Source organism: Furipterus horrens, unplaced genomic scaffold, assembly GCF_987537825.1.
Source record: "Furipterus horrens unplaced genomic scaffold, mFurHor1.1.pri manual_scaffold_1, whole genome shotgun sequence".
Taxonomy (NCBI): Eukaryota; Metazoa; Chordata; class Mammalia; order Chiroptera; family Furipteridae; genus Furipterus; species Furipterus horrens.
Genome location: NW_028327171.1, coordinates 189,606,029 through 189,632,602, shown reverse-complemented (window position 1 = coordinate 189,632,602; position 26,574 = coordinate 189,606,029). Strand labels below are relative to the sequence as shown.

General features: G+C 40.9%; 1 protein-coding gene across 1 annotated transcript; it reads right to left on the bottom strand.

The window, feature by feature from the left end:
• Positions 1–17,708: 17,708 nt before the first annotated feature.
• MAIP1 (matrix AAA peptidase interacting protein 1) lies at positions 17,709–26,547 on the bottom strand. The gene is made up of 5 exons (XM_090268348.1): positions 25,903–26,547; positions 21,467–21,538; positions 20,922–21,048; positions 19,555–19,702; positions 17,709–18,109 (listed from the first exon to the last, which is right to left on the bottom strand). Exons 1-5 carry the CDS (start codon positions 26,350–26,352, stop codon positions 18,031–18,033), a joined length of 876 nt encoding a protein of 291 aa, XP_090124474.1. The 5' UTR covers positions 26,353–26,547; the 3' UTR covers positions 17,709–18,030.
• Positions 26,548–26,574: the final 27 nt, after the last annotated feature.

Genomic DNA, 26,574 nt, shown 5'->3' with positions numbered 1-26,574 from the left:
CTAACTAGGGGACAGACACTCAAAAGAGAGCTAATTCTTCATATGACCACAACCAGAATGGAGTGTGGGAAGGAGGAGATGATGGAGGACTTCTGATTTGCCTCTATTTGTAAATTATTTTTTTCTTTATAAATGCATATTCATGTGCATCTCAGGCAGAGTATCAGTCAGAAGAAATAAACTACCTTGATTATTTTAACAGTGAGAATTTAACATAAAGAAGTTTTAACTATGTATTAAAGAACTGAAAAGACAAAAAAGGGGGCACTGAGGTATCACAAAGGTAATAACTGCACAAAGCAGCCACCACTTAGTGCTGGGGAACAAAGTGAAGAGATTGGATTATTAAATTTCAGGAGCTTGGAAGAGAGCTTGGCTGGTGCTGGTGCCTCGGGATCTCAGAGGACAAATCTAGATCTCTGACAAGGAATCTGCGAAGGTTAGGAAAACTGCACACTGAAATCAATGGCTTCTGGGGAAGGGATGGGGTGAAGGGCCATGGCTGGGCAACCCCCATGGATCAGGAAGCAAATAGGAAGTGCAGAAAGTGGCTAGTTGCTCCTCATTCTTCCACTCTCCTGTCTCCCTTGGGTGCCCCTAATGGAGACATATGGCTGAGCTTCTTTCTCAGTTCCGGGGGCATGTGTATAGCTTATTGATGATCCTCACCACAGCTTTTATTTTTCTTTAACTGATTTTATTGGAGTGATATTAGTTAATAAAACCATACAGGTTTCAAGTGTACAACTCTATAATACATCATCTGCATAGTGCATTGTGCGCCCACCATCCAAAGTTATCTCTTTCTACCACCAATTAATCCTGCTATGCCCTTTACCACCCCCCTCCACCCCCTTTCCCTCTGATAAACACCATACAGTTGTCTGCGTCTTTTTTCTTAATCCTTTCACCTTTCACCCAGCCCTCCCACCCCCTTCTCTCTGATAGCTGCTGGTCTGTTCTTTGTATCTGTGAGTCTGTTTCTATTTTGCTTATTTATTTTGTTCATATGGCATTTGTCTTTCTCTGACTGGCTTGTTTCTTTTAGCATATAATCTCCAGGTATATCCATGTTGTCACAATGGTAAGAGTTCCTTCCTTTTTTATGGCTGAGTAGTAGTCCATTGTATAAATGTACCACAGCTTTTTTATCCGTTTGTCTACTGGTGGACACTTGGACTGCTTCCAAATCTTGGTTATGGTAAATAGCACTGCAATAAACATAGGGGTGCTTATGTTCTTTTGAATCAGTGTTTCGAGTTTCTTTAAATATATTCCCAGAAGTGGGATCACTGGGTCATAAGGCAGTTCTATTTTTAATGTTTTTGAGGAAAACTCCATACTGTTCTCCACAGTGACTGCACTAGTGTGCATTCCCACCAACAGTGCAAAAGGTTTCCCCTTTCTCCACATCCTCGCCAGCACTTGTTGTTTGTTGACTTATTGATGATGGTCATTCTGACAGGTGTGAGGTGATATCTAATTGTGGTTTTAATTTGCATTTCTCTGATGATTAATGACATTGAGCATCTTTTCATGTGTCTTTTGGCCATCTATATGTCTTCTTTGGATACAGGTGTCTATTCAAGTCTTTTGCCTATTTCTTAATTAAAGTGTATCTTTTCATGGTGTTGAGTAGTATGAGTTCTTTATAAATTTTGGAGATTGACCCCTTATAAGATGTATCACTGGCAAAATATGTTTTAACAATTAAGCTGACCACAGCTTATTGATTAAGCTATGCTGCAAACCCTCCCATCCTGGATGAAATAAACAATTCAGCTCTATCATAATCATGGAATCAGAAATGATGTCAAAGAGGTTAGAAATGAACTCTGTGCTTATGTGTAACTTGTTTCCTTGGTATGGAGCATTGTTTTGGTAGAGAATATGCACAGTTAGGAGTCAACATTTTTTATTCTATATCCGGCCTTACTACTAAACGGTCAATCTTTTATATAAACCATGCGATCTCTTTTAAAATAGCAATAAATATTCATTCCTGTATGGCACTTATCATGTGTCAAGCACTGTTTTACAAATATTAAATAATTTATTCTTTGCAACAGTTCTGTGAGGAACAGCGACTTCAGTTACTTCACCCAAGGTAATGAAATAGTAATGGGAAAACCAGAGAATGAACCCAGCAGTCTGATATGTACATATTTTCTCTTTAATAACAAGCTTTGTTGCCTCTCCAATATTTACATGAGGCTTATCAAATGCCAGGCAGTTTTCTATACCCTTAAAATAGGGAAAAACTCTCTGACATAAGGACTGTCACCACCATTGTGCAGATGAGGAAAATAGAGCCTGAAGAGGCTTTGACACTCTTGGGCCTGTGTTTCCTTGTCTGTCAAAGGAGGAGGTTAGTCCAGCTGACCTTGAAGGCTATTTCTGCAAGATATCAGATTTTAGTACAAAAGAGCTTCAGGGTCCTGGCTAAACCACAACTAGAAGGAACAACTCCTCTTACATATATACCGATCCCCTGATTTCACAAGATTGATAATAGACAGTCTTGTACATAAGGTACAAAATTGCCAACTTGACACAGGTTATTATTCCCCATCATCTACTCTCATCATCTTTTAGGTGGGAACTAAAAAGAAGGGATCAATGGCTTTTAAAAAAAATTATCTAGGATAATCTGTTTTGTTGTTGTTGTTGCTGTTTTGGCACATAGTTCTGTGGCCACATCTGACTATTATGAAACAAAATTAATTATAGATAGCAATAAAAAATAAAAAGCATTTATTTAAGCAAAAAAGGAGCTTAAGCCTGGGAGACTCAGATTCAGGTAACAACCTAAATTGGCTTCAACCTGGACAAATGGGAGGCTGTCTTCTATAGTAAATGTTCCCACCCAGGTTCCCAGTTAGGCCCATCTTATGTAAATGAGGAATCCAAATTGTACTGTTCAGATTGGATGGGGCAGGTCTGTCTATTGGTAGAAAGACAAAACCAGGATTTTCCTGCAGTGGTTGACTCAGATGGCATAAACAAGCCGGGCATAGGGCAGAAAGCCAAGAGTTCAGTCTGAGGTTCATCCAGGCATAGAGAGCATGTGAGGATCCCCTCTCAGCAAATGGCTCTTAGACTCTTATCTATAAAATCTGGGCCCTTTGTTGACCATGGGGATAAATTTCTTCTTGGGGTTCCCAAGAAATGAACCTTCTTTCTCAGTGCCCACACTATAAAATCCTTGACATTAAATTGGGAAGGGGATAACACACATTTTTTATTACTTTGTTTTTATCTATTTATATCTTGTTTGACTTTTAAATTTTTAGTCTACCACAGGCCTTTGAAATGGGTTAGCATTTGTACCACAGAAAGATTCAGAGCCCAGAGAAGCTTTAGAACTTGCATGAGGACACCTACTAGAGCTGGGATTTGAACTTGTGATGAGTTTTACCTAATGTGACAGTATCAGAACTGCTAAGACAAAAATTGATCTTGTCTTAGAAATCATATGTTTTAAATAAAAACCTCCTGTCAGTGTATAACCTTGTAACTCTTGACATGTCAAGAACAAAGACATTGATAAACTGCCAGCCCCTCAGCCAAGTGACCTGACATGACTGAATTCTGGCACCATCACCATCTGACACCATCTGGGATCCACAGGTATCTAACATCCCTGGAAACTTCACATTACATCACAAGGCCTGGTATGTGGAATATGGCAAAACCTCCAAGAGCGTAGGGAATAGAGTGATTTAATAAGAACAGACACCCATTTTCTTAGTACATTCTTATAAAAAAAAAAAAATGTGTACCTGAGCAAAAGCAGCTCTTCTATCTTCAGTAACAGATAATTTTAGCAAGCACTTTTATAGTGACACTTTTTAAGCTTATAAAGAAGTTCCTAATAGCCTTTTGGACTTTAATCTGTATGGAAATAGAGGATTTACTATAAAAACAATGCCCTGGCTGGTTTGGCTCAGTGGATTGAGCGTCGGCCTGCGAGCTAAGTGTCGCTGGTTCGATCTTCCAGTCAGGGCACATCAGAGAAGGAAAACTCTGACTCCAAAAAACCTCCGCTGCCTTGCGGCATACCTCTTCAGGGGAAAGGCTAATGGAGTAAACCCCGACAGAAAATCCGGAGCCGGAGTCCCTAAGGCGGTTTGACGTTGTAGTCAACACCGGCAACTCCTGCAGCGCACCTGAAGCCAAGCTGTATTGACTCCGTCTTTCCCTTGGACCCTTCAGCTGCGAAGAGAGGGGGGGTCTGCTGCATGGGCAACAGCAGACCCTCCATATCACCCTGCCCAGGCTCTGTAGCTTCAGCTTCACTGGAGAGGACACTCCAGCGTCATCGCAAGATGTCGATTCAACACGGGAGGAGACAGATACCGTGTCACTCCCGAGTCGGACTGCACAGCCATTCTCGGCGGTGCAGATAGACTCTTAAGAAGCTACACCATCGTCTCTCGAGACGGATGGCTGCCGAACTATAAAAACAAGAGGCCTGCCTCAGAGGGAGATCTTGATTCCTTATTTTAACACCTGAGGAACTGAAACAAGGTACAGATCTTCTCCACAGTCCACAGTTTGGAGGATAGGGGATGGAGATAATACAGCTATTAAGGCACTTTGCATATCTATAGCAGGCTGGTGACAAGATAACAGCTGTGCTACTGCACTCCCCACCACTTGGGGCAAAAGGTATACATGACTTTCAGGATTTAAAAAGAAGGGTGGGCAGCCTTGAGAGAGAAGCATAATGTGGGAGCATGTTGTAGCAGCCATGTGAGGAGAAGCATGTTGGGGAAGCATGATGGAGGGGTGCCATGATGTAGGAGCATGTTGTAGCAGCCATGTAAGAAGCAGAAAGCAGTCATGCAGTTTGTAATCAAGATTTGGCCATGTGGCCTGGGCTAGCAAGAAAGCAGGCATGCTACTACTTTGCTCATACCTGTCCTAGCTGACTCTGAAGACACCAAGGACTCTGCCTTGCAGACCCAGATGCTATCTGGACTCTTGGAACTTGGGACATATGGAAAGGACACTCTCTTAGCACTTGTACCTTTCCTGGACTTCACCATGATTCAGTGTAATATGACACATGGTTTTCTGGACTATTATATAGAAGCTGAAGACAATATACCCCAGGTCCTGGAGGAGAGAGCTGACGTAATGGATAGGGAACTACTGGGCTTGGTAAGATCAGGGTTCTAATGCCAGGTCCTCGATTGGCTGTGCAAATCCATGCAAGTATTCAGCCTCGATGAGCCTGATGAAAACAAAGGTCTACGACTTCAAATAATTTTAGTTTTAAATCCTAGCTCTAGAAATTATATATATTGATGATATGCACCCCTCAGAAATCTAGCCCTACCCTTGGATAATCATCAACCCCTGAGACAGCAAAAGACAATAGTCCAGACCTGACTAGTAGTCACAAGGTCTGGCCTCTGGCAGACTAAAGATAACAGCTTGACCTAAGTTGTTTCAGCTCCTGAACCCTAAATGGAATGACCCCTTGGCTACTTTCCCATGAGGCCAGACAGAGAGATGTTGGAGCAGACCTCAAGACCTGAAAAAAAATGATTTATTACCCTTAACTCACCTCCAACCAATCACCTTCCAGCATGACCCCAAACCCCCTAATCTATGGTGTCTTGTCATTTTGCCCTATATAATCTGTAACCTACACACCATCAGGGAGTTGGGTCTTTAAAGCATTAGCTTCCCATTTTCTAGATTAGCCAATTCTATATTAAACTATTTTTCTTTCTATGCTGCAAACTACTGCTCATGCATTTCTTTGGGCCACTATGCACAGGCAGACTGACTCAAACATTAGCATCCCAATAACTCTCAGTTGATTTCTTAATTTGACAGATGGAGGTAATAATCCCTATCTCATTGGCTGATGTATTCATTTCCTAGGGCTGTAGTAACAAAGCACCATAAACTAGATGGCTTAAAATAATAGTTCTGGAGACTGGAAGACTAAAGTTAAGGTACCAACAGGGTATGTTCTCTCTGAAGGCTCTAAGGAAGAGTCAGTCTTTCTTTACCTCATCCAGATGTCCTTTAATTTATTGCAGCAAAACTCCAATCTCTGACTAATCTTTAAGTGGCCATCTTCTCTCTGTCTCTGTGTCCTCTTCTTTTCTTATAGGGACATCAGTCATTAGATTTAGAGTCAACCCAAACCCAGGATGATCTCATCTCACTCTTTAATTAATACATCTGCAAAGACCCTATTTCCAAATAATAGAGTGTTCTAAGGTTCCCAATGGACATAAATTTGGGGAAGAGGGCACTATCAACTCATGGAAGCTGGTTAAAGGTTTAAATGAAAAGTGCCTCAAACAATAATTACATGTTATGGTCTTAATAAATAAAAAGGAGGTTATATATGTTTTTGTTATTATTATTTCTGGTGTAGGGGTCCTTGTTTTCCCTGGGAATGAAGGAAAGGGTTTGATTTGGGAATGAAAGTGCAGACCTGAGGAGTAGCAGGAGAAGGGGCAGTGGAGCCAGAGTAGGAGATTCAGAAAGGGGAGAAGGGGCTAAGGAGACAGTCATCTACTGGGCTTGCATGGTTTCCATGCCTTCAAACATCTGTCACCACACCAAAGGGGTTTGTTTTCCTACAAGCATAAAAACCCAGGAAGACATGAACAAGAGTAAGGGTTTATTAGTTGAAGAAGCGGTACAATGCCTGGAGTCATAGGCAAGCTAATGCTCAAGAATCTGGCTCACCAATGGTTTCTGGGGATGCGTTATATAGGGGAAAATATCATTAATCATGGTGATGAAAGGAGTTAGGGTCAGGGTTTCTACTGACTGGTCAGAGCTAGGGCAGGGGGTAGTTGATCAGTGCATCTTGTCCTGACGTCAGTCATAGCTTTGCTTCATCAGTTTTCACTGAAATGGGGTACAAAGTGAAAGGTCCCCCCCCAAAAATATTCCCTGCAGCCCATGGTTTGGGGGGTGGGGGGGAAGTGAGAAGAAGATGATTCAGGTTAAGATATTCTTCATAACAATGACAAAATGATAGCTGTGCCTTTCCTGAGGGGAAGCTGTGCTGCCCTCCAGGTAAAAGGTCTATGCGACTTTGAGTATGTATAATGCTGAGTATGAGGTTAGCATTTAAAAGTTAGGGCAGCCAGCTATGACAAAGAAGAGCAATGAGTGAGGGAGCCATGCAGTTCGAAAGGACAGACGAGCCCTTCCGGCCGCCATGAGGTCTTGTGTGTAAAGAGGTGCCGCATGGTTTGGAGCAAGGAGGTGCCATGTGGTTTTGGATTCAGAGCTGCAGTGAGAGAGAGGAGACCTATTGGGAAACCTGCCTGGAGAACAGGGCAGCTGGGGACCTGCCTAACCAAGCATGGATTAGTGGGAGATGCCTGGAATGCTGAATTGTGACCAGGAATGCTGAGTCGCAAAATTTTTGCTTTTCTGAAACACAGTACCTCTGACTGGCGCATTCTGAGACTGGCCTGGTTTGGCAGGGGGAGGCAGGACTATGTGTTTTGGGGTGTTTTAAAGGAAGTGGGACTTAATGGCAGAAATCTGCCATTATTCTGAATCTCTGTAACCTTTAAATAAACCCCCTCTCCTTTTCCACCAAACTTTTTTATTGGGAGTTGTGTTTCTTGGAGGTGGATAATCAGACCCCACAGTTGTTCCAGAACAGCATAGGCTGGGGTTCTGTAACATCACTAATTTTCTGGGCCTGGAGCTGAAAGACAACTGAGAGACTAGATGTTATTTTTAGTTTGATTGACATTATGTCTCTGTGGTCAATAGTCCTGAGGCTTTGTCCCTAAGATTGTTTAATGCTGGTCAGGACCTCATCATCCTGAAGGCTTAATGACTAAGCAAGTGGACATGCAAAGGAGAGGGAGGCAGGTGAGTCAGGGTGCTGGAAGAGGCCAGTTTGAATCAAAGGGAAAGAAAAGAGAAAAGGTCATATTAAGGAAATAAAGTCTCTGCACAGTTACACACCCAGGATAAGCTATCAGTGTTGGTCAGGAAAACTGGACACCTCAGCCTGGCCTGTCAGGTCATCTCCCCAGTGTGGCCTTATTTTCCTGAGAAAAAAGAAGGAGTAGAATCCAAGGGAAGAAATTCTCTTCAGTGCCTGCTTCTTCCTCTCCTGGTATAGGTATTTCAGAATTTTTCTTATGAGAGTGAGAGAAGAATTTATTCTGGAAGCAGCTCTCCCAGAGTGCTGAGGCCTTCTCACTGAAAAGTAAATGATTACAGTGCTGAGTGTGGAGAGAAATTCTTACGACTTTAGGAGATTCCTGAGCCCTGGCAATGAACCAAGCATAACAAAATTGTGAAGTCAGAGGCAGCTGGCAAAGCTAGGTCCCTTCCTCCCCAAGGCCAAGATGACAGGCATCGTAAATGCTCTAAAATTTAGTCGACAGTTCTGAATACACCAAAATTTCATTCTGATGTACTTGTACGCTGCCAAGCATTGTAGCTAATAGTTTTGATGTAAGTGTGATATATCTTTATGTCACCAGAAGAGATGGAAGGGTAAGAGGTGAATCATGACTTCCCTTGAAGACTTAACTTCTTTTCCCCAGAGACTAGCCTAGTAGCTTCTCAGCCAGGTTTTCTTAACCCTTTTTTTGTACCATGAACACTTCTGGCAGTCTGGTGAAGTCCATGGGCTCCTTCTCAGCATAAATATTTTAAACTAAATAAAAGGAAATAAAATACATAAGCTTATAAAGCATGCTAATGACCAGATGACAGTTATTTATATTAAAACACCATTAGTTAAAATAACACATTTATGATATGGTCCATATGTACTTTTTTATTAATGTCTTAAATAACAAGATTCAACAGCAGGTCTTCCAGCTACGATAATTTTGGAGTTATGAAGAATATAAAATGATATTTTAAGATCTCTGCAGTGACCATAGTGGGATCTACAAATACCTGTGATTTGTTCCCTACACGCATAATGGAAGAAATTGCTAAATTTCAGCTGTAGGTTCGTAAAAATAAAGTTTTTTCCTCGCCGAAGTTCACAGAATTCTATCCATGGAGCTCAGTGGCTCCCAGATTTAGAACCCCTAGTCTAAGCAAACTTTTCAAAAATACCCAATTTTTAGTGAGGCTCTGAATGCTAGCTTGAGCAAATCATCTATGTTAGCAGAGGCGGCCCCCTGCTGGCCAAAGGCTCGTGCTCCTCAACCAAAAACTCACTTCACAGGCCCTGTTAGAAAACAATAGGTCAGCCCATTCATTGACTGACTCACATCAAGAAATGGAGCGGGAAGGCTACTTGTCAGCCGGGCCCAGGAATATCTAATCAGTGCAGATTTAAAAGCCCCTTTGGCTTAATGGGAACGTGGCGGACGGTGGTGGAGAGGAGGAGATGCCAGCCTGGCTGACTGTTTCTGAAGGGGCTGCCACCCCGCTTCCTCCGCTCCCCAAAACAAAAACCCTGCAGATTTTTGAAGGTTAGATTTTTACCACGTAAGTCTCTGACCAAGGCCTTTAGGACCTGTTTTCAGAGCTTGGAGCTGGGAGCCACAGAAAAAGGAAGGAGAGGAAAATGAATCCAGGACTTAACTACTGTGTGCCAGAAACCAGGCTGATTATTTTCACATATGCTATTGCAATTAATTCCTAAAGCAACCCTGCATGAAAATTATTGTTATTGCAACTGAGACTTGGAGTGGAAAGTTGTTACTTACCCATGGTCACTCTGAGTGAGTGACTAGGGGTTGGGGGGTGGGGACCCCAGCTGATGCCCAGTCTCTCTGCCAGCAGCCCAGTGAGATTTGCACAGCAGTCCTGGAGCCTGTTGTTCAGTTTGAATCCTGGGCTCCACCACTTACTAACAATGTGAGTTTAGACAAGTAGGCCAATAATTCTGTGTGCCTCAGTTTCCCTATCTGTAAAACGAGAATTGTAAAGATTAAATGTAAAGCCCAATACCTATAGGCCCTCTAGAAGTGATAGCTATTATTACTCAGATGGTATTGCCTCCTGAATACCAAAGCTGCAATAAGGCGGCCAATAGCCTAAACCAGTGCTCCTCCACTGCTCGTGGTTTTCTTCCCCAGGGGCATTTGGCTGTCACAACCAGGGGGCAGCTCATGGGTAGAAGCCAAAGATATTGTTAAACATCCTCCAGTGCATAGTGCACAGGACAGATCCCCACATCAAAGAATTATGTGACCCTAAGTGTAATAGCACCAAGGTTGAGAAATTCTATCCTACACTGAACAGCAGTGAGGTAGGAAATATTCTTGCCAGGCATGATGAGGCACTGTGTTGAAACTGCAAGTCCCTATCCTAATAGACAGAAGCCAGACTATCAAGCAAGCAAGCAATAAGAAATTGTTAGGTGACAATAAATCCTGTGATAAAAATAAAACATGGTGGGGGATAAAGTGATTGGGTCAAGCTGCTTCAGATTGGATGACCAAAAAGTCTTCGCAGAGGAGGGGGTATTTACACTGGAATCTGAGTGACAGGAAATGACCACCCACTGGAGACCTGAGCAAAATGTATAGCTGACAAAGAGATAGTTCCTGCAAAAGTGCCAAGGCAGGGACAACCTTGATGTGACCGAGGAGCAGGAAGTATGGGAGGTTGGAGAGTCGTGGTGGGAGGGGAGAGAGGGAGTCAAATAAAATTCCAATAAGGCCCCAAGAGAATGGCTTCCTTTTCAGACAATGCTACCTCTTGGTTTACTTCCTAAAAAAAAAAAAAAAAAAATTGCCTTAAAGTACTTGACAATGACTGAAATGTGTGATTTGTTATGTGTTATAAATTTTAAGTTGGTTTTAAGTTTGTTTGTTTTCCTTTAGGAAGCAATAATAGGAAATCTCTTTTCTAGTATTGAATTATTTAATAAAGTTGATAATTGGATTTGGTTACTTTGGGTTTAATAACTATATTATGTCTTCCTGTTCTCTATAGCATGGGAGCTATTCAAATGCTGTACCATAAGAAGGAAGTTAAAAGGAAGGGAGACCAGGCCACAGTTCCACTTTGCTCCGTTGGAGCTCTTCAGCTGCCCTGAGTAGGAAGCAATATTGCAATGCACATTTTGAGAATCGATAAAACCAACACAGCGGGCAGGGAGGAGGGCAGGCAGGGAGCTCTGCTGAACTCACACAGCTTTGCACTCACAACATGAGAGGCTAAGGGGAGGCTTGTAAAAAACCTGATTATCTAATTCTTCCACTGCTCCTGGTGGATTTCTTTACACGAAGGCAGAAGTATCACAGGATACTTTGCCTACTTCTCAAAAAAACAGAGCCAGAGTTGTAATTTATTAAGCAAGTAAAGGAAGTAAATTTTGACAGGGTGACCAGTAGACTGGTTGGTTTATAAAGGTGGCGGGCGGGGGGAAGCAGGAGGAAGTTTCTATTTTTGAAGACGGAATGAACTATAGCCAGGCCCCTCCAGGCAGGAATGTGTGTGGTGTACATGAAAGCTAGGGAGCCTCAGGGGTCAGGACACATTCTTTGGAGTGTGTTTAAACAGCTCTGAAATGGAACGTTCTTTACTAGGTACTCTATTACATTTAGGTTTTAAAAATTAGCTGGGCAATGTTTAAAACTATAACGAGACTTTGGGGTCTCTACAAACTAAGCTCTCAGTTAATGAAGCTGGCAAAGTAAGCTTGCCAGGTATTTACTAGAGTCTGCACTGGTTAATGACTCAAGTAACCTAGTTAGAGCAGATTGCTAGTTCTTTCCTCCTCTCCCTAGTCTTAGGACTCCTAGCTATATTTGGGCCAATAAAGTGTATCCAATTAAAAGACTATATTTATATTTCCACACCTCACCAATATTATTTTTGTCCATTTGACTAATTCTTATCCAATGACAAATAAAATAAAATATTATTTCAGGGCTTTGTATGTCCTCTGGGAAAGCATCTTAAAAGGCAAATAAGGTATTACCCTTGTCCCATTTTTTTCATTCCTTTATTCTGCTGCCTGGAAAATGGATATGGTGGCTAGAGCTCTAGCAGCCATTTTGTACTATGGGGACAAGTGTTATATCCTGAGAAAGGCAGTGGTAACTGGGAAGAGCCTGGATCCCCAAAGACTTTATGGAGCTGGCATACTAGGCCTCTGAAGGGCCTCATATTAGTGATTGCTTACATGCTAAACTTGTCAGTTATAGAATTCACTGGCCAGAACATAGCCCTACTCAGCCGCAGAGGTCCAGGAAGTATAATTCTATCATGTAGCTGGAAGACAGAGAGTAAGAAGCATTTGGTGAGTAGCAACAATGATCATCACATGCAGCAAGTAACAATTTCTCTTGTTGTAACCCTAGGAATGGCTACCTTAGAGCCACTCAGCGCACACCACTGCATCAGAGATCGGGGTGCTCAGGAGAAAGAGGAATTTCCTAGATCTTTTGGTGCTATATTATTACCTGAGATTTATTGACTACTCTGACAGGCAGTAGCTTTTTATTTGACATAGTATCAGTTAGTGACTGTTCATTTACTGTGTCCAGGAGGGAGGGTGATGATACCAACAGAGTCCCCAGGTGTCTCTTATTGGACATTCAGTGTGGACAAAAAATATAGTTTGTTTGTCTTGACCCATTGAGATTTTGTTGTTGTTGTTGTTACTGCAGCATAATCTACATTATGCTAACTAGTGCACCACCTCATCCAGAAAAAGCCTTCTGAGGGTGGAGGTAATCACAGAGGGACTAAATAATATAATCTATGGTTCCAGCAATCAGAGAAGGGATGTGAGGAAAAATTCCCTCTGGTTTGGCCCATGCCTTAACCCTTTTAACATCAACAGCTTTTGTTTATAAATTTTTATCGTTGTTGAGCATTTTCCTCTATCTACCTACAGAAATCTGTCAGTAAGCAAAGTCGTCCTCCCATTGCTCCATGACTTCAGACCTTATCAAACTTTGATGATTCTGGCGTTTAGATTCCATACACCGTTAGCTCCACCGTGTGGTGTTTAGGGTAAATGACATCTATTATAAGACCGTAAAAGCAAGGTCATGTATCCAATACCACATACCTCTTAGGCAGAGGACTGTATTTGATAAAAGAAATCACATTTAGCTACTATGGCATCAAGTCAAGAGCAAGGAGGAAAATGTTCCTGTCATGTGAGTCAGGGAACTCAATAGTAGTGAGATTCACTCATTTATTTATTCATTCAACTAATATTTACCGGGCTGTACTATGTACCAGATATTGTTTCCAGACCAAGATAGAGTTCCTGCCTTAGATAGAAAGCCAGAAAATGGAACAAGTCAACACAGTAATATATATTACAATGCCAGATGTAATAAGTGCTATAATCCAAAGTAAGTCTGGGTTAAGGCATAGAGTGATGGGGGAAGGAGGCTTTAAATCACATGGTTGACAGAAATAAAGGCGAACAGTCCACCTTTAGCTCTTCCAGTATTCCCTTAGCTAAATGATCCAAAATCATAAATATTTATAAATATGAACATTCTTTTGCAGACATAAAGTGCCAAAATGCCTCAAGGTGCCCAGGTCTTGGTATCTGAAAACCATCCCTGTCTCAGTCCCTACAGGCTGCTATAGCAAAAATACCACAGACTGGGCAGGCTCAACAACGTACATTCATTTCTCACAGTTTTAGAGGCTGGGAGGTCCAACATCAAGGTGTCCCACTTTCTTGTTAGCCATTGTCTCACTGTGTCATCTCATGGTAGAAGTAGTGACGAAGCTCTGCTTAGTACACACACATGGCACTAGTCCCACTCAGGAGGGCTCCGCCCCCATGACTTAATCCCTACCAAAGGCCCCCACCTCCTATCACATTACGGGGTAGGATTTCAACATAAAAATTGGGGGGCGGGGGGCCACAAACATTTAGTGTATAGCAATTGCCCTGAGAAAAAAAAAATCATGACTCCTTGGAAAACTACTGATGTTTCAGCTGAGACAGGAAATGGACGAAAGATCCTGAGACATACTAGGCCAGAAAGTGCAGGAGCACTCAAGACTAACAACAGGGCCATGTTAGTTGTTAACCTGTCAAAGCAGACAGATTGTGGGGGCTTCCACTGGCCAAACTGGGGGCTATTTAAGCATCAAGAAGAAGAATAACTATTATTAACACTACATTGGATGGGTAAAATGGATGTATTTGCAGTGACATTTTTAAAATATCACTGTTCTATAGAAGAATGCTGGTAGAAGATAAAGAATCATTTTGGCAATTATTATGCAAAGATTATATTGTATAGTAATTTTCTGTTGCTGGTATAACAAATTACTACAAACTTAGTAGCTTAAAACAATGGTGTGTCTAAAACTTACTATGAAATGGTTTAGAAAAACTGTGTATATGATATTATAATTTACACTATGTGTGTGGTCTTTATCCCCATTTCTGGCACAGAACTCCTAAAACCTTTGGAACTTCCTAAGTGGTGAAAGCAGTAAGTGTGTCCTGATATTCATAACAATCCCTTTCAACCACACCTGAGTTTATATTCTGAGGTGACTTTTGAAAAGCACCTAAGGATGTGGGGCTAGTTGCCTGAGCTAACCATGTTCCCTGGCTTCTGGGGAGGAGAGTGGGGCTGATGGTTAAATCAACAGTCAAGAACCATTAATGAAATCAACCACCTATGTAATGACTCCTCCATAAAACCCAAAAGGATGAGGTTCAGAGAGCTTCCAGGTTGGTGCACACTTGCAGATGTGGGGTGTGGCACGCTTGGAGAGCATGGAAGCTCCCTTCCCACATACTTTGCCCTATGCATCCATTCCACCTGGCTATTCCCGAGTTATATCCTTTTATATAAATGGATAACCTGTAAGTAGAATGTTTCTCTGAGTTCTATGAATTGTCCTAGCAAATTAATGGAGCCCAAGGAGGGAGATCATTGCAACCGCCAATCTACAGCCAGTTGTTGGAAGCCCTGGGGATGGCCTGGACTTGTGACTGGCATCTGAAGGGAGGGCAGAATCTTGTAGGACTGAACTGTAACCAGGGAATCTGATGCTATTTCCAGATAGTGTCAGAACTGAGTTGAATTGTAGGACACTCAGGTGGTATCCCAGAATTGCTTGACATTATGGGGAAACCCCTCCCCAACACACATGCTAGAATCTAGTACCAGATTAGTGTGTGTGTGTGTGTGCGTGTGTGTGTGTGTGTGTGTGGAGAGAGAGAGAGAGAGAGAGAGAGAGAGATGAAACAAGATAGCAAAATGTTAACTTTGGTTGAAACTAAGGGCAGAGTAATGTGGGGCCTTTTGTGGTTCCATATACATTTTTGCAGTATTCCAGTTCTGTAAAATACGTCATTGGAATCTTGATAGGAATTGTGTTGAATCTATAGATTGCTTTGGTTAGTATGGACATTTTAATGATGTTAATTCTTCCTATCCATGAACACAATATGTGTTTCCACTTATCTGTATCTTCTTCAATTTCTTTCTTCAGTACATTATAATTTTCCAAGTACAGGTCTTTTTACATCCTTGGTTAGGTTTATTCCTAGGTATTTTATTCTTTTTGAAACAATTGTGAATCGGTTTTTCTTAATTTCCCTTTCTGCTAGTTCATTATTGGCATATAAAAATGCAACTAATTTCTGGATTTTAATTTTGTATCCTGCTACTTTGCAGAAATCACTTATCAGTTCTTGTAGTTTCTTGGTGGAATTTTGGGGATTCTCATGTACAGTATCATAGCATCTGCAAATAAAGATATTTTTACTTCTTCCTTTCCAATTTGGATGCCTTTTATTTCTTCTTCTTGTCTGGTTGCTATGGCTAGGACTTCCAGTATTATGTTGAATAAGAGGTGAAAGTGGACATCCCTGTCTTGTTCCCAATCTTAAGGGGAACAGTTGTAATTTTTGCCCATTGAGTATGATGCTGGCAGTGGGTTTGTAATATATGGCCTTTATTATGCTTAGGTATGTTCCCTCTATTCCCACTTTGCTGAGAGCTTTTATCATAAATGGGTGCTGGGTTTTATCAAATGCTTTTTCTGCATGTATGGATATAATCATGTGGTTTTTACCCTTCATTTTGTTTATGTTGTGAAACATTTATTGATTTGTGAATGTTGCACCAACCTTGCATTCCCACAATAAATCCCACTTGATCATGGCGTATAGTCTTTTTGATGCACTGCTGTAGTCAGTTCACTAATATTTGTTGAGGATCTTAGCATCTATGTTCATCAGGGCCTGTATATATTTTTTTTCTCTGTAGTGTCTTTATCTGCTTTGGAATGAGGAGTATGCTGGCCTCATAAAATGCGTTTGCAAGCCTTCCCTCCTCTTGAATTTTATGAAGTAGTTTGAGAGGTGTTAGTTCTTGGCATGTTTGGTAAAAATCACCTGAGAAGCCATCGAGTCCAGGGCTTTTGTTTGCTGGCAGTTTTTTGATTCACCTGAAGGTCTGAGTGGAAACAGACCAGTTCCCTCAGGAGGAGTGCTGCCGGCAGACACGCTTCAGACTGGACCTGCAGCATCAGCTCTTCCCTGGGACTCTAGCTGGCTGGCCTGTTCCGAAGATTTTGGATATAACAGCCTCCACAGTCCTGTGAGCCAATTCCTTAAATAATCAACTGCCTAATGTGTATGGGTCCATTTCTGAATCTATTGTGCCCTTGGTCCTTAACAGTTCTTACAAAACAGGTCTACTGTCAACAAACTCCTATTTTCCTTGTCTGCAAAAGTCTTTTCTCACCATTCTGAAGGGTATTTTTGCTGAATATAGAATTGTTGGTCAAGAGGTTATTTGCTTTCAGCATTTTAACGGTATCATGCCAAGATCTTTAACTTGCAGTTTGAGAAAAAGAAAAATGCAGTCATTCTCTGTACAGAATATTTTTGTTTCTCCAGCAGGTTTTACAGTTTTCTCTGGTTTTCAATGCTTTATCATGTACTCAGTGAGGCTTTCTTTATGTTAATCTGCTTGTTGGATTTCTTGGATATGTGGGTTTATATTTTTAATCAAATTTTTAAAAAGTTTGACATTTCTTGTATCATTTTTATCTCCCCTACCCCAAGTTCTAGGACTCCAAATACAAGTATGTTAGAAGATTGATATTATTTTACAGGTGGCTGATGGATTGTTCTATTTTTTTCCTCTTTGTGCTTTAGAAAGCTTCAAATTCACTGTGCAGTCATCAGTCGGCTATAATTTTATCCATTCTTCCTCATCTAGCTAGTGGCCAGAGGTAATCAAATCACAACACTGATTTTTTAAAATCCTCACTGGAGGATATGTTTTTATTGCTTTTAAGGAAAGAGGAAGGAAGGGGGAAGGAAGAGAGGAGAGTGATGAGGGGAGATACATTGACTGGTTGCTTCCCATATGTGCCCCAACTTGGAATCAAACCTGCAACATAGGTATGTGCCCTAATGGGGAACTGAACCTGTAACCTTTTGGTGTACAGGATGACACTCCAATCAACCAAGCCACCTGGCCAGGGCAGCACTCATTTTTAAAAATAACCTTGCCCTGGCTGGGTAGCTCATTTTAGAGCATCGTCCTCATACACCAAGGTTGTGGGTTTTATCTCTAGTCACAGCACATATAAGTAGCAACCAATGAATGCATTAATAAGTGAAACAACAAACTGAGGTTTCTCTCTCCCTCTCCCTCTAAAAACCAATAAATAAAATTAAAAAAATAAACCTTATACATATTTGAATTATTGGTTTAAATGTAGTAACTGCAAATAAAACATTTAAGGACTATTAATTTAGAAATGTGTAGTTTTTCAATACCTCCTTTATTATCTATAAAATTAGTTTGTATTATATATATATATATATACACATACATGTAGCATTAGAAATGATAGTATGACAACAACAATGGGCTGTTGTAGTTTATTTTGACCTCTTTTATAGGTGACAACAATCTGTTAAAAATGCTTTATTATATCATGCCAATATACTACAGGGAGTATTTCATAAAATACAAAAGTAATCACAAACTTGACTAAGAGAAGATCAACTGATCCAAATTTTTTCTTCCTTAGTTTTTCACAGCAATTGCTGTAAGTCCAAGAAGCTGATTTTTCCAAAAAAGATTATTCTAGTATCTTTGAATGATCAATCCGTGAAATAGTCCAGTCAGGCTTTACTCCTTGTGTAAACTCCCTCTGAAATCTAGGGGAAAAATTTTCAAATAATATGAATCCTACATCAGTACAAATACTCATTAAATAACTAATTTGCAAGTGTATATCAGAGGCGGTTGTTAGCAATAAGCCAGTGGTCAATGGTAAATAAGAATCAAAAATTTTTAAAAAGTTTCACAAAAAATATCCCCACAAAATCAGAAGTATTATTCATTCTCAACTAAAATGATTATTTTTAATGGACTAATCTCCTATATCTGCTAATCCTGTGGGAAACTGGGGTATTATTCTCACCTAAAACGAGTATTTTTAATGGGCTGATCCCCCACATCAAGTAATCCTGTGAGAAACGGGTATTACTCTGTCATTAAATAGCTATAATATATGCCTAACAGGAGGAGAAAGAATTGGACCATGGTGATGAAAACAGCACTTTAGCGTCATTTCTTTAATACACATTAGATCAATCTTGAACACAGCAGTTTATGAGCTGCTCATGGTCTTAGCAGGGAATATCAGAAGAACCAAATATCAGTGTTGATTACAGCGTTAATTATAAATGTTATCTTAAAATAGTGTCTCTTTTAAATAATTCGCCAACCTTCAACTAGACAGTACTCCTTAAGGATAGGAGCCCTTTAATTTTGTATTTGAATGTCTACTAGAGTACTTGGTAAACGGGAGATGATCAATAAATGTCTAATGAGTGGATAGTCCATGTGTCAATTATGGCAGACTTTATTTTTCAACCAGGGCCGTAACCGTATCGCCCATCCAAAGGGCTCTTCTGTAATGTGACCTTGCTGTTGCCCCATAAAGAGGTGGAGTCTCTCCAGGCCCTTTTACCTGTGCAAGTCCTGTGACTGCTTTGACAAGTGAACTATGGCAGAAATGATATTGTTCCAACCCTGCTCATAGCCCTTTACTGGTCTAGCATATTATGTCTTCTGCCTCTTGAAACCCAACCACCATTAAACATGTGACCAGCCTGAGACTATAGCCCAAGCCATGAAGAAAGGCCTTGTAGAATGAGACATTATGTGGAGAAGGCAAGGAACACCGAGGTGATGCACATGTCAGTGAGGAAGCCGTTGTGGAAATGAATCCTCCAGGCTGTCATCCCAGCTGATGACAAGTGAAGCAGAGAAAACCCCAGTGCTGAGCCTTCTCAAAATTCCTGAGCAGTAAAATAGCAGGCAAAATAAATGGGCTGTTGAAAGCCGATGAATTTTGGAGGGGTTTGTAATGCAACACAAGACAGCTGAAACACTGTTTAATTACATTCAGAAACATTACCTCCTTCTAATATCTGAACACTCTGCTTCACGGCCAGTATGTCATTATGACTTTTCTCTTCATACTTAACTTGTCAAATTTCAATCCTTTCTTCCTAAAGCTCCCTTTAGTTTTCATACTTTCATACTACCTTCCATTTTCTAGAAAAAGGATACAATGAAATGTGATTAGACTTACTCATAGCTTGCATTAAGAAGCTGTTTAGTTTCCACGTTCTGATCCCCCAACTTAACCTGGAACACATTGGCTCCACTTAAACTTTCACTGGGGATGTTGGCACTGGTTAGATACCAAAAGCACATCAGGATGTTAACAAACTTCCTTCCTTAGAGAAAAAACATACAGATACACAAATACAAATCACAATAATCTATCATCCAAATATCCAAAATGAAATCGAAATTGGCAGTAGTTGCCTAGTTGTTCCAGATCAAATTTTGCGCTTATTCTAGTCTAACTTAAGGTACCTATATCGTGATCTTTTTATTTTCAGAAAATTATCTTAAATGATATATTTGCCCTCTTCTCTGAATCACAATAATAGCAGCCACTATTTACTGAGTGTGTACTATTTATTAAGTGTACTACACAGATTATTTTCGATTTGTGGCATTTTCTAAAATAATAACAGATATTTGTTGTTAAACCAAAATGAGGGGGGGAAAACATTTCCCGCTGCTAAGTAATTAACTTAACCCCAACTGCCAGCAAGAAGGAAGACTTCTATTTCATCCTAATTCACTTGGCTACGCCTAGTGATTATGACAATGTCTTATGCAAAAATCAGGTAGTGACTAGGGTACTAAGATGCAATTTTAACTATTAGGGGAGAAAAAAAATTATGAAAAATATGTGCAAGTACTTTTTTACAAATGTTTCAAACCAGAATTTCCTGTGTAAGCAAAGGCTAGATGTCCTATGTGCCTGGCATATAATACATGTGCAAATATTTGTAGCAGGAATAAATAAGTCAATACATTTTTAGGAATTCTGTAGGGACAAATGTATGCACTGGACAAGAAGATGAGCCAGAAAACCACCAGAATTCCTTTCAACTTTTTTCATTGTCTCCAAATAAATCCAATTTGGGAGTTCTACAGTTAATCTTACTTTCAAAACAGTCTTTAGCTGATATTATTTACTTTTTCTTTCACTCCTTACCCCTTCTATTGAACATACAGCTGGACATTTAAAATGCTCATTTGTCTCCTTCAAGTAAGAAAATTTGAAACACAAATGTTTTTCATTTGAGACATAGGAGCAGCTTGTCTTAGACAGACTCTTTTCATCAACTGAAGTGATGATGCTCTCTCCATGAATTACAGAGTAGTATGGAAAAGTTCCAGACAGAAGGGCATAAGAAACTGCTACTACATCTGAACTCTTTCAGAGATAGGTCCTCAAAGAATGAATATATTATTTTCTCTGAAGTCCCATGTATATCCCCTAGTACAAACAAACTCCCACCATTTCATGATTTTCCAATAGCTTAGCTTATCTGGACAATTATGGATCGTTTAAAGTTGCCTACGCTCCAGCATTACCTTTCTCATCGTAGTAAATGGAGATGTCTCCTGTCGATGTGTATACAATTTCATCTATGTCAGCAGCAAGGGCATTTTTATGGCTGTCAGGCAGTGAAGTAACCTTTTCTTTCAATACATGCAGCACCTAAATTTGGAAAAAGCAAACTGTAAATCACCTCTTGAGTTTTCAAAAGCTTTCCAAGAAGCTCAATAAATTATTCATGGAATATTTCTAATCCTATTTTTAAATTTACTACCGTATTTACTCAGCTTCAACAACAAGGCTGAAAAGCATCTAGTTATTAAACAAGGTAATTCCTAACAAAACAGGCTATATAAGAACAACTGAGAGACATCATATTCACTTACTTATGCCTGAGTAGCAAGTCATTCTATGCTTTTGTATAACCCAAAGTATCCAAAAAGGAATACACAGGGAATCTCCTTAGGCTGATGGTACATGTACTATTTTTAAGCATATATAAGGACAAACTACTGTATAACATTTGAGTGCAAGGGAATAATACATTTATCTTTAAAGGAAAATTAAAAGCATATTTTACCTCTTTGGCCACAAGTTCTTCCAACAAATCAAATTTACACTGTGATAGCAACTTGGATACATGAGCAAAAGCCTGAAAAAAAATTAATGGAGGATGGTGATTATTTCAAACATCATGCAAAATACCATACATTGTACAATTCTCAACCTTAAATAGCTAAGTGTAAGAAAGACTATTTTAAGATGAAGGTGATAAGCAATGTCAATCACTAAGATATCAATGTTAGGTACAACGCCTAGTTGGTTGGCTTTCCTTTTCTCATTTGGTCTTCCCACATACAGAGTAGTAAGTAGGCAGACCACTCTTTATGTATCCACTTCAGGACCTGGGAAAAGGTAATGCACGGTGTACACAGTAGGGCCTGAATAAAAATCCTTCTATATATTTCCTTTAAACAAAACGTAGCTTGAACCATTAAGTTAGATAAGGCAAGTTTGGGAAAGTGGCAGAAAAGATAATGAGTTCACACAGTCTACTTCAGTGGGTTTCAACTGTGAAGTACGAGGTTCCATCTTAAAGTGAGGGGGGCCACCTGCAATCCTCCACATTCCTAGCAGTAAGAAAGGAAACTGCGCGTAAGACTTGACCTGTCTTCAAGTGAAGAGCTCTGTATGTAAGCCAATCTGGGAGAACCAGAGAGGACTTCCTAAAGGAAGTAACACCTAGGTGACATCTGAAGAACTGACAGGAGAAAGAGGATGCACAGGCATGTCAGAGAGACATTACATAATTATTATGGGCTGAATTGTGTTCTCCCCAAATTCATATATTGAAGTGCCAGTACTTTGGAAGGTGATTATATTTGGAGATAAGGCCTTTAAAGAGATGACTAAGTAATCCAATCTAACTGGTGTTCTTATAAGGGGAAACTTGGACACACAAGGAGACACCAGGAGGCACATGTGCACAGAGGGAAAAACCCATGTGAGGACACATAAAAAAGGCAGCTATCTGTATGCAAATGAAAGAGGCCTCAGAAGAAAGCAAACCTGCCAATCCCTTGATCTGGGACTTATAGCCTCCAGAACTGTGAGAAAATAAACTTCCGTGGTTTAAGCAACCCACACTGTGGTATTTTATTATGGCAGCCATAACAAACTAGTACAATGAAGCTGAATTTTGAGAAAATGCACAAGTCCAGATGGATTCAAGGACCCCTTGCAAACACCTTAGGGGTGCTCAGGGTTCAGAAACCCTATATATTTTAGTAAGACTTCATGTGTGGAAGATGGGTAATATTTTGGTAAAAAGAAACAAAGTCCATAACCACGACACTGAAGCCCAACCATTAGACTCTAGTTTGTGTGGACAAGAAAAATTACACATGAGCAAATTATTCTAAATAATAATAATGAACCATTTGGAAGCTGCCCTAATAAGGGAGGTTTTGATGATATAGGAGTATCCGACCTAAAGAGGCTTCTAAGAAATACCCCCCTTTTTCATAGCAAAAGCTAAAATGTGCAAGCAAAATATAGGAAAACAAAGAGAAATGATTATTGTGGGTTGAGGGCCACCATAAAGCAGATTTATCAATACATACATATCAATGGTGTGATACTGTGATATAAGAAATATATATTGGGTCTTCATTCTGGTTCCTGGCACAGAGCTCCTAAAAGAAATCCCTTTCAACCATTCCTGAGTTTAGGCTAATGAGGTGACTCTTGGAAGATGGGGAATGGCTATGGTTAGAGGTTTGGAACTTTCAGCCCCACCTCCAGGCTTTCAGGGAGATTATAGGTGTAGCGATTGAGTTACTCACCAACGGCCAATGATTTGATTAATCATGCCTGCATAACAGAAACTCTATAAAAATCCATAACAAAAAGATTAGGAGAGCTTCTGGGCCGGTGACCCTTGGAGATGTGGGAAGAGTGGCCCTGGAGAGGGCATGGAAACCATACCCCTTCCCACATACCTTGCCATAGGCATCTCTTCCATTAGGCTGTTACTTTAAAATAAACTGGAAACAGCACATAATGTGCTCTCCTGTGTTCTGTGAGCCTTTCCAGCAAATTATTGGGGGATGTGAGAACCCCAAATTTATAGCTAGTTGATCAAAAGTATGGGAGACCAGGACTTGGGTTGGTGTCTGCATTAAATCTGGGGAGTTAGTGTTAGAACTGTTGTAAGCTGGCTTGATAAGGAGTATCTAACCCAGTCTTGTAGGAATTAGCCCTCTTATTCATAGAAGAGACTAAAATGTGATTAATGTGGTTTGATGGCAGTAATAGGGAAGATATCATGTCATGTACACATGTTAATGGAGAGCATAGTGTGTGGAGCTAATAAAGCCATTTATGTAGCATTGGGTCACCTATTCTCCTGGCTTGAGTGATGAATAAAATGCTTGCCTAGATTGAATTTAACCTTCTCAATTTTAGGGTCTCTGGGTAACCATGACTGCTCATAAAGTAGATCACAGGACAGTGCACCTCAACAGTCACTAGCTATGCATCCTTGAGCCAATGATTTCACTTTTCAACAACTTGATTTTCTCATCAGTAAAGAAGGATTAGCCTAGAATGATAAGCCCTAAGGTGCCTTTTTATGTTCATGTTCTATAATTAAAAAAATTGTAAAAACTCGATCTAACTGATAACTTGATATCCGCAATCCAAGGTAACATCTTATTGCTGGGAGGTTAGCCTAAGGAAAAAGGGCAAGTGGAGCCCATGAGAGTTTTTGCACCAGACCAGTTTATTCCTGAGTCCTTGAATCACACTCATGCAAAGGAAGGTACAGTTGCATTATGAAATCTAGTAGGGAGAAGGTTTTTTAGCCACATCTTTTCAAATCTTAGGTGTTGAAGAACTAATCTGCTTGATCTGAAAGATATGTAAAGCAACCACACATTTAAGGAAACTGCCAAACATTTGCCATGGATGACCCAATATCCTTTTTGGATATCAGAGTAGCTAAATACACAAAAATTGACTAAGAAGAGACAAGACTGCACACAGACTGGCTGATGAAGGGGTGGAGATGCTACTTAATAGCAAAGGGGGTGGGGCTAAAATAGCTAACAGTTGGAGGACTTCTAAGATCAGAGTGTGACTAACAGGTATCCCATGCTCCTGTGTTCAAAGGAGATAGGGACTAAGGCCTTATTCCTGCCTATGGTAGGGAGAAGATTTCCATTCCTTATTAACACATAAATGAGCTCAATCATACATGTGTCATGAGGAAGACAAGCTCACATGTCATCAGCAGGCATTATGGATAATAGTGGGATCATGCAAATTTACATCTGCATGGACAAAAGATTTTGAGACTGACGTGAGCAAGAGATTTACTCCTTAAATTGCTATTAATCAAATTTTCTGTTTTTTAATTTTTAAATCAACATAATCAGTCAAGAGTTGACTCAGGGAAGGAGTTTATATTGACACTGATTATAACACTTAATTTGTAACTGACAGGTCACATAATATAAATGGATGTGTTTACAGAAATATTCTGAAATAAATTAGGAGTAAATATATCAATACCAGTACACCACCAACTGTAAAGTGATTACACTGAGGGCATAATTTTAAGGTACATGGAGGTATGAACGGTGAAATAAACTATGTTCAAACATGTGTGGGAATGCCAAACTCTCTAAGAGATTTAAAAGGAAGTTATAATTATAGATGGCCTTTCACCCTAGAAAAATGCATGTATACACAAAATCTGCAAATCTCAGGAACCAAAGTGACTTATGTGTGGCAAGAGTAATGTGGAGTATTACCAGCCACTCAGCAAGAGGGACAGTACTGTCGGGGTCAGGGCAATGAACCACCCACAGCTCTTCCTCAGTGTTCAGGGTGCTGTGCCCGTATCAGCAACCAGACTGTCTCGGCACATTCTTTGAAAGGGGAAAACATCTCTAGGTTATCCTTTAAGAGTATCATAGGGAGAGTTAGTAGTGAGAGTAAGAGGAATAAAGGGCAAAGGAGCTCTGTCAATAGCTGGCAGGAAGTTTTGATCTTCTACCCAAGATGACATTATGCATTTCAGAAATGTCATCTCCTTTCCTCTTCAAAACAATCTTATCCACTCATTTATTCAGCAAACATTTATAGGCTACCTACAATATACCAGACATTGTCTTTTCCGTTTTGCAGAAAATCACGTTCAGAAAAGATAGAGCCACTTGGCTTTTAAGCGGCAGAAACAGGTTTGAATCCATTTCTACCTGATTCAACACCTGTAGCGAGTGGAAGAGGTCATTGGGGGACTTCACCCTGGTGTCTCCGCCGACAAGGAGGATCCCGGCGACACGCAAACAGAAGCAGACGCAGGAAGTGGCCGGAGGGCTCCGTACCAGGGTCACTGCCCACGTTTAATAATCTGGGGCCCGGTGAGGAGACCTCACTGTTAAGCACTTTCACGTTTAATAGTTGAATGCAGGAAAGGCGTACAGGTCAGCCTTAGGGAAATAAACAAACCTGCTTCGCTCCCTCTGAGAATTCTGTGATGTTGAACTCTTTGTCGAAATAGGCCCAGATAAGGAAGGCGTAAATTCGAGTCCGAATCCAGTTGAAGGGGTTGGTGAAGCCCAGAATGAACACCTTGGTTTTCTGGCGCTGCTGGGGCTGCTCCTCAGTGCTGTAGCTGCGCGGAGGGCAGACCGGGGAAGCGGGGAGGGCTGTGGACAGTCCCGGACGGCTGAGCAGGGGACGCCGGGGGCCCCGAGCAGGCAGCGGCCAGGCCGCCGAGACCCAAGTGACTCGAGGAAAAGGGGCCGTTCTCGAGCCGAGGTGGCGGTGGCAGAAGCAGCAAAGTCCAGACAACGATGGCCTCACCTCGGCTGCACCGGGGGCCCGGGGTCTGGCGGCCCCGCCGGACAGAGGCCCAGAGAAAAGCAAGCGGGGTAAGAGCCGAGCAGCCAGCGCCATTTTTGTGACCTTTCACCCCTGTGCTTGCCTGTGCAGTACCAAAAGAAAGTCGGTGGGAAACCACCACCCCCGCTAGTTCGGAGAAAGAGGCTGGAGACCAAAGCGGGCCTGTTGCTGCCCCCTCTGGTGAGTCCGCCCCATCCCGCTCCCAAGGAACACAGTCCTCACTGCCTCTGAGCCCAGCGCTTGAAACCCGCCGCTCTCACGAGTTCAGCGGCCTAA